Source organism: Colossoma macropomum, unplaced genomic scaffold (genome assembly GCF_904425465.1).
Source record: "Colossoma macropomum unplaced genomic scaffold, Colossoma_macropomum, whole genome shotgun sequence".
Taxonomy (NCBI): domain Eukaryota; kingdom Metazoa; phylum Chordata; class Actinopteri; order Characiformes; family Serrasalmidae; genus Colossoma; species Colossoma macropomum.
In genome coordinates, this window is record NW_023494787.1 from 17,988,003 (window position 1) to 17,996,377 (window position 8,375).

Here is an 8,375-nt window from a genome sequence, read left to right on the forward strand (position 1 = left end):
AAATCTGTTTAATATACTTTTTTGTTAAACTCATGAGAGACAAGCATAGCAGTTTACATTCCTTATGTACTGGTACCAGTGGTTCAAATCATTGCCCAGGCCAGGCTAAATCACCAAACAACCCTAAATTCAAATTTGATTGTGAGATTGTGAATAAATGTATGAAAATTGTAAGTAGCCTAATTGTTAACAAAAAAATCTGACGGGCACTGTTATAAAGTTCATCCAAGGTATAAACTATATCATACCTCATTTAATCACCACGTACCAATCAAAACAGTTTCTTTGATACTTGTTTTACATAAATGGGTGCTAATTAGCCTGCAAGGAAAATGCTCTCTGCATAAACACAGCAGCCAGCGTACGCGTTCTCATGTCTGTGAACGTGCGCGCTCCAGTGTGTGTGAGCGTATGAGTGCGTGCGTGCGCGTTCTCGTGCGGTAAGATGGCAGCGACCTGGCGAGCCGCAGCGCTGGAGCAGGCCGAGCTCGTATCGGATCGTCTCCGGCGGCTCGCGTCGTCCGGGCTGCATTTCCTCCACAGTGAGTTCGGGCTGGACCTGGGCGTGAACCCGGAGCTCTGGCCGTCGTGGGTGATCCTGACCGCGACGCTGATCGGGCTCCTGGTTGCGGTGTGGTGGGTCGTGGCCTGCGGCGGAGCTGCGAGGAGAAAACGGGGAACCGGTACGAAGGAAAGCAGCGTTAACGTCAACGTTACCGTAGCCGCTACTACCGCGACGGATAGCGGCAAGACCCCGCCGGCGAAGACGGTCAAAACTGAAGAACCGAAGAAAAAGAGCAAGAAGAAAGCGGGCGAAAAGGTGCGCAGCGCGAGTTCCCCGTTCGCTCTAATCTGTGCACGTTAGCCACAGACGGGCTAGCGGCGCGGCTAACTAACCACTCTCAAACTTCAGCTGCTCAGAGATTTGTCAGCTCACAGGTTTAAGTCGCCGTTATGTAGTAAAAAAAAGGATTTTAAGACATTTTCAGCGATATTTCCAGGCTTCAGCGTTGTTTGCGGTATAGTAAACTCATAAAAATAAATATCTTGTTTTTCTATTTACATAAAAAGTGGAAACTTTATTCCCTGTTTTTACGAGGCTGTCTGGCCTCCTATTCGCCATCTTCTTGTTTGAATTTTCCCGTTCCACCTTAAATGGAGCAGCAGTTATATTCTGACGCCTCTTTTCTATCAGGCGCCAGAGTGTAGCTGTTGCACCATTTAAGGTGGAACGGGAAAATTCAAACAAGATGTTCACTTCAGTTTCGTTGATTTTTCAGACTACCCAAGTCGGTACAGGCGGGCTTTCCTGGAGAGCGTCCCCCAGATTAAGTCCCGTTAACTAAAGCCGTGAACAGCCACATAACGTTATAGGTTTAACCAATTAGGCAGTCGGCTATAAATCCACTGCCTTTTCTCTCAGTTGATTTTCTGAGGATGGTCACTCGTCACAGATTTGGGTTTCTGCCGTGACAGTAAGTTTGTTTTTACACCACCGCGGGGAAAAAACACGACTCATTAGCTAACGAAGACCTTAGAAACTTAAAGTAACGTTAACTAGCAATGATATCAACCACATCACATCCATGTTCACGGGAGACTAACTGAAGCCTACGAGGCTTAAGTTCGCTTCATATTAGTCAGTTTCTGGTTCGCCATATTGTCGACGAACGGCTCGAAACTTATCTGCCATATTTAGCCTAGTTAGCCAACATGCTAACCAGGTGGCGGTGAACGCAAATTTCGAAAGAGCCGCCTCTGACCTAGCACATCTCGGCTAGCACGGGTTAGCGCTTAATCTTTAAACTTTTATTGTGGCTGTGCGAAAGGCTCTGTATTATATCTGATCTGTGATAAGCATAAGTCGATTCACCCTTCAGTCAGATAACAGCCTAAACTTAACTAAACTAAAAAAACGGGAATGTTAGCCGTGTTTAGCTTAAAGTTAGTTTTCTGAAATGGGTTAGCGTGGTTAACGGTTTTTTTAGTGTATAGTCGAAGGTTTATATAGGAGTTTACATGCATGTTATGAGGTTGGGTAGAAAATGATAAATTATTTGGATTTAAGAGTGTTGTTTTTCGTTTCCCCGTATCAGAAGACCCAGCCAAATGGCAAGACGGCCCCTGAGCCTCGAGAAGAAATCAAAGTCACTCAGGAGGTCCCTAAACAGGCACCGGTAGTAGCAGCAGCACCAGCACCACCACCACCAACAGAACCACCTGCTGACAAAGTTGATAAGGTAAGTGGATTACATCGATTTGTAATAGTGCATTGATAACTGTTCTTTAAATCATGTACATAATTCTGGGGGATGGGGTAATGAGGAGGGTTTATGGTCTCACCTTCTGGTCATTCCTAGACCAAGTCTGCGGGGATCAGTGTCAGTTTGGTCATCTGGACATCCAGATATAGGGATTGTAGTGTTTACCCAGAAGTCCTTTCCTTCAACTTTGAATCTTAACCATCCTTACATTATTCATTTTATCACGTTTCATTGCACTACTGAGTAGAAGAGTGAAATATATTGTGACCATGTTTTTACAGTTCTGTATGAATTTGTATTTAGGCCAAGAAAAGTAAGAAGAAAACAAAACCGGAGGTAAAGCAAAGCCAAAGTGTTTCTACCACAGATGGAAAGGAGCCTGATGAAGGTATCTGTGAACTTAAATGTGTACTGATATTACTAAATTCATACAGAAAGGAGTGGTTAATAACAAAAATTAAAAGGAGTAAAACTTTAGTGGAGCTGAAAACTGCAGGCAGCCTTTAGTCAAAACCTGTTGCCTAAAGTGGCTGCCATCAGCTTTCAGCTACACATTGAAGTTTTCATAGTTTGTATAACTCACAGTAATTCATACTGAACCACATTGACAAGTCTGAGCAGTCTTAATAGACAGCTGGATGTGGTTTGAGTGGGTTGAGATGTTTTGGGCATGTGTTTAAGGAAAAGGTTTGGGTGACTTGATTTGTAGTGTTAGCGATATTAATCTTGTAGCTCCAGTTTAAGACTAAGAAGCAAAATAAAAGGAACAGGTTTTTTTTTGTTTTCGCCAAACCATTTCTTTAACGTCTTGAGTTTCAAAAGGTATGACACTTGGTATCAGTTTCTGCCACAGTGTAGCAGGTACACAGTGTGAAGTGTAGTGTAGGGACCCTTATTCTGCACAGAATAAAAACAGGTGCATGTAAGCATTTAGTTTCATGGCGTTTGTCCAGTTAATTACCTGCTGAGTCATGGGCATTAGATAAAACGTCACATCAAAGGTTAAATAACGGTCACTAAAGTTTGCTCAGGTAAGTTATTTCGTAATGGTTTAACGTCGGTCAAGTAGCTGAACTACAAGTATGTTTGGTTTATATTACTTTTAATGTACCTAATTATGTTTCACAAGGTATTGCTTTTTTCCCTCAAAGTAAAAAAAAAAGCTCAAAGCTCAGTGCTACATTAAGCTTTCTTTGGTAGGAGCCATGTTCTTCATACTGTTTATCTTCATTTTATATCCTTGTTGGATGGCGGCTTGGTTCTTGTTTATTGTTAAATAATTTTTGGTCACCATTCTGTAAGGATCATCAGTTCAAATTAAGTTGTTATTGCAAGGCTAGATCTTGTTAGATAATGAATGAAGTGTTCTTAGTATTGGCCACTTGTCTCTGCGGCAGTTGACAGTGTTAAATATGTTTAGTAGCATAGACAGTTCGGTGTCAAAATTGGGAAATATGATCAGTGGAGTGCATGTTATTTCAGCATATACCTCAAAATTACTCATTGTAAGGTGCTTGGGAAACCAAGGTCAGTAACCGCGAGAAGCGTCAGCAGCGCAGGAAGGACAAGGGCCCTGGTGACGACTCGGGAAGCCCTGGAGGTGGCAGTCATGTTGGCCAGCTGACGGAACAGCCTGTGGTTTCAGCCCCTGCAAACACCAAAAAGAACAAAGGTAAGCTCTTTTGGAACTGTACCGTTTTATCTGCTTCTCTGTTGATCAGCAGATAAATTATTGACTTTAAAGGAGATCTTGATTAAAATACTTGTGTTGTCAGACATCCTTAACTTACATTTTATATTTTCGAAGAAACAACCACGCCTAAACATACCGTGTCTCTGTTGTTAGAATCATTGAATTCAAAGGCTGAAAAGGCTGACAAGACTGAGAAGGCTGAGAAGCGTGTAGACATGAATGCAGCAGGTAATACTGTAGAAGTCACCTATTAAATGCTTTAAACTGTTTTAATATTTCTGCTAATACTTGCTATAGAAAAATGTCATATAAATCTCTCGCAACTGTAGCACCACCCAGCTGGAATCCTGTGAACAGTGGAGGTTGGACTGAAAAGCTTCCACCTCAAGTAAGTGCTTCAGACAGTAAGAAGTGGTCTGTTGGCGTGAAAACGTCTGGACACAGGAACTCCGAACCCTTGGCCTGGGGACAAGAATCAGAAGGTAAAGGATTAGTGTTAATGATCTAATCTGTGGATACGAAAGCAGTTTTGGACTTTACATTAGCTTCATGCCAACTGACCCAAAAGGGAAGCTGGCTTACAAAGCAGTTAGTTTGTTACTGCATGTTTCAAATCAGGTTTATTGCAGTTCTTACTGCCAGTTCACCAGACTGGGTTCAGCTTCTTAGAGGAATTTTAAATTTATCATAATGTTTAAAGAGTTAGTAAAGTCTTAATATCTGGCCAATAACACACAGTCCTTCCTGCTTTAGCACATACATGGGTAAACTGTAAATGTAATGTATTACTCTCCTTTCAGTAGGGTCGTGGACTAACATGGAGGGAAGAATTAAGACAGAACTGAACACAGTGAACTTCTCCATGCTTGGATTAAACTCATCTGGTATGAACATGGTTTTAATTGTATATTATTGTTCTTAGAAAAATCTAATTCACAGATTTAAGTCATGATTTTCTAAAAAGCTCAGCAAAGTGTAGTAACACTTTGCTTTCACTCAGACTGCTCATCCTTGGTGAAAGTAAAATCTTATGGTTTCTTGTACAGTAATTTCTCCACAAATTAAAAATTGATCTGAGCCAAGTCGGTCAAAAAAAAAAAAGTATGCCTATTAATAATTGATGTTTAAGTCACCTGAACCAGAAACTATAACGGTGCAAATGGCACTGTAAAAATAATGTAAAATGCATTAGTCAAAGTAGTAGGTCAGAGCTGAGATGTAGCAAGGAATCATGTTTGAATACTGATGGCTAAAAACAAATTTGAGGTTTTGTATAAATGAGGCCATGCTGTAGACAGTTTTAGAGGACTGCAGAGGACATTTTATTACTTTTTGATTAAATTTCTAACACAGCCTACAATCAATTTTATGTCTGCTTCAGATCAGGAAATCTGATTCAGATCTGTGTCCACCAACATCTGTAGATGTGGATTAAAATTTTAAGGAGCATTTCTAAATTCTGTTATTTTTTGTGAACATAATGCAGGATGTAAGGGGGTGAAAATATTAAAAAAAAAAAAAGATTGCAGGCATAGCTTATATTATCCCCATTATAATGGGGATAGTGTTTAAAATACACAGTGATCAAACACTTAACACCATTTATTGCTTTTCAATATTTTGTTTTAGCTGGAGATCCTGTGGTTCAGTCTTCTGCTGACTTGGGGAAATGGGAAGCTGTCCGTGCTGTTGACCTTGAGTGGTCTGGATTCAGTAAGATGAATAAGTGTATTTATTAGGCTGATCAAAACATGAGAGCATGATGTTTTGATCAGTGTTTGACATAGGTCAACATAAATGCATGTATTATGAATGTATTTTAGGTAGTAAATGGAGTTCACTAATAATTTCAGATGGTCTTGGAGCTGCGGATCCAAGTTCAGACTGGAATGCTCCAACTGAGGTGTGGGGGAACTATGAGGAGCCGAAAGCTGAGACACCTGCTGCTCAACAAACACCTGTTTCTCAGCCGCCAAAGGTTAGTTGAAAACTTCTGTTTCTGCTGTGAGTTCTTCAGTAGTGGCAGTGGCTCTTTTATTAAAGATTTATCTGATTTTGATGTGATAGGTCTGTTTGCTCTTTGATTTCAAATATGTGCATAAGCTACACTGTAAGCCTAACATGCTGTGACAGGCAGATTGATATTGATATTTACTCTAGACTGACCCTTTGAACTAGCACATTGAGCTGCTTCACTTCTGAGTGAAGTGATTGGTTAGTTAGGAGACCTTTGCTGTCTTCATATGTTCAATCTCTTATCTACTTCAGTGAATAAGCTAACAAACACTTTGCTTTGTCATAATGTGTTGTGGAATTTAGCTGCTACTTTACTACTTGGTTCTAATATATTATTTCCCTTTATTACTACTTTGGGACACTTAACAAATGTGTAGCTTGCTTATGCATTCTCTGACTGAGGTCCCCTAAATGTTTGTAGTTTTTTAAGGCAGAAAGTTTAGTAAACGTGATTGTGTATTTGAGTGTTCGGTATGTGTTTCAGTTGCAGGATTCTGAAGATGAAAAGGAGAAAGGAGATCCTTCTGGAAGTGGCAAGTCCAAGAGAAAGAAGAAAAAGAAGAAGAAACCAGAGGATGAAAATGCTGTCTCCCAGGTAAAATACTTCGTAGTAAAAGTTACTGCTGAAAAAAAAGTTTTAAAGGCACCTGCCAGTTATTTTTATTTTCACAAGGAACATACTGATTTTTTTTCATATTAGAGCACTGCCTTAAACACCGTGGACTAGAGGTGATCATGCATTTCACAGTTCGATTCAGTCCTTAGGTTCTGGGCCACAGTTCAGTTTGTATCACCGTTCATCATGAGAAATTGTAGCCAGTTTTCATCTTCTCACATTTTGTAATTTTTATTCAAAGATGTTCAAATAAAAACCAGATGTCTTTCTTAAAAACAAAATGAAAATTGCGTTTAAAAGTTCCTCTTTTACAAAACATGGTCAAAAGCAAGTAAAATAAAATGTTAACATAAGTAAATAGGACAAACAACTGGAATAAAAATGTAAACATCAAGTATAAAATATATATGAAAAAAAATCAAACCATCAGTTTTAAGCTTTATCAAGAAAGGAGCTGGTAGAACAACTTGATGTCTAGCCATTCGTTGTAACACTAATTGAGAGCTTAAATTTTAATTTGGAGGCCATATTCTGTTATTCATGGGATTGTATTTACAGTTCATCATGGACTTTGATTATTCAGATCTGTGGGTTTTTGTGTGCTTTTGCATAGGTGAATGCCGAGGGTAGACCTGCACCTGCAGAGAGCAGCGCTGTCAAGCCCCGTCCTCACGTTCCACAGGAGGAACCAGCCAAGCAGAATGTTATGCCACCTGCCAGTCAGAGTGAGTACTTTTAAACTGTGACTATACACTTATTTTTAGAACAACAGACCGTCTACTTCTCAATTTGCTGTGAAGCTAAAGGAAGCGACTGAAAGTATGTTGCCTGCACTGCACAGAATCGAGACTGAATTGCAGAATTCTTGTTTGAACCAGAAACTGAAATATGTACACCATTATTAACAGTTATAACAAAACCTTACATTGCTCACTGCCTTGTTCTGGAGGCATTTCAAGTAGTAGTCTTTGGAAATAAAAGTTTATAATACCATGAAGTCCATGTAAATAAAATGGATATGAAGAGTTTAATTAGATGAAATGTTCAATGTGTTTGTTCATGGTCACTGATGTACAGTGCATTGTGATTTGTGCACAGTTGGTAAACAGCTGACAGTCTTGCTGAAATAAAAACTATTTTTACTTCCACAGAGAAAGCTGACCAGAATTGGGAACAACCGAAGCAAGTTCAAAAGAAAAAGGCCAGAAGAGAAACATGAACAACCATGATATGCAAAAGAATTGACAAAAGATGTTTATGCAATAATTTCAGAGTACAGAATTTTATACTGAAGATATTTGCTGTATGAATCGAAATCCCAAAAAAAGCATAAACACTGAGTTAGACCAGCTCAGTCAAAAAAAAGTTAAAAAAAAAGAAAATTACAGCAAAAGAGAATGATCCAAGGATCGGAAAACTTGTGCACTATGCTCCACTGAAGTTTGTAAAGGAATGATCATCCTTGGTATCTCTTACTCTTGCAGTGCAGCAGATTAAAGATTATTTTCCAACTGCTACTTTTGCAAAATTTATTAACCTGAATCTGAGAAGTTTGTTAATATCATTTGGGAAATTGCTGAATTTTGAGAACGTTTACTTTTGTGCTTTCCATTTGATTACTGTTTCCTGTGGCACTTGTACCGCTGAATTGAGTTCAGCAGTATTGCAGTGTAGCAGTTAGTGTTAGAAGCCACTGAGAGGCACTGCGAGTCAGTACGAGCTGTAATGAAGTACTTTAGTCATCGGTAGAGGCAGCAAGAGATTGTTATTACTGTATTTTTATTGA

At 39.5% G+C, this 8,375-nt stretch overlaps 1 protein-coding gene across 2 annotated transcripts; it reads left to right on the forward strand.

The window, feature by feature from the left end:
* The first annotated feature begins 441 nt into the window (after positions 1 to 441).
* mtdha (metadherin a) lies at positions 442 to 7,971 on the forward strand. Of its 2 annotated transcripts, none has more exons than XM_036566283.1 (12): positions 442 to 820; positions 2,097 to 2,240; positions 2,568 to 2,652; positions 3,775 to 3,936; positions 4,111 to 4,185; positions 4,287 to 4,439; positions 4,758 to 4,841; positions 5,587 to 5,670; positions 5,811 to 5,935; positions 6,458 to 6,568; positions 7,203 to 7,314; positions 7,741 to 7,971. In XM_036566283.1, exons 1-12 carry the CDS (start codon positions 446 to 448, stop codon positions 7,806 to 7,808), a joined length of 1,578 nt encoding a protein of 525 aa, XP_036422176.1. In that variant the 5' UTR covers positions 442 to 445; the 3' UTR covers positions 7,809 to 7,971. The 2 variants fall into 2 exon arrangements, with proteins under 2 accessions (XP_036422176.1, XP_036422177.1); XM_036566284.1 differs by having other exon boundaries at positions 4,761 to 4,841.
* The last annotated feature ends 404 nt before the right edge of the window (positions 7,972 to 8,375 follow it).

What these genes read in the sequence shown, in the direction of transcription:
- mtdha (XM_036566283.1), top strand. Translation starts at nt 446, where the DNA reads ATGGCAGCGACCTGGCGAGCCGCAGCGCTGGAGCAGGCCGAGCTCGTA. An exon ending in AGAAGAAAGCGGGCGAAAAG is followed by an intron (nt 821 to 2,096) that starts GTGCGCAGCGCG and finishes TCCCCGTATCAG; the next exon opens with AAGACCCAGCCAAATGGCAA. An exon ending in GCTTGGATTAAACTCATCTG is followed by an intron (nt 4,842 to 5,586) that starts GTATGAACATGG and finishes ATTTTGTTTTAG; the next exon opens with CTGGAGATCCTGTGGTTCAG.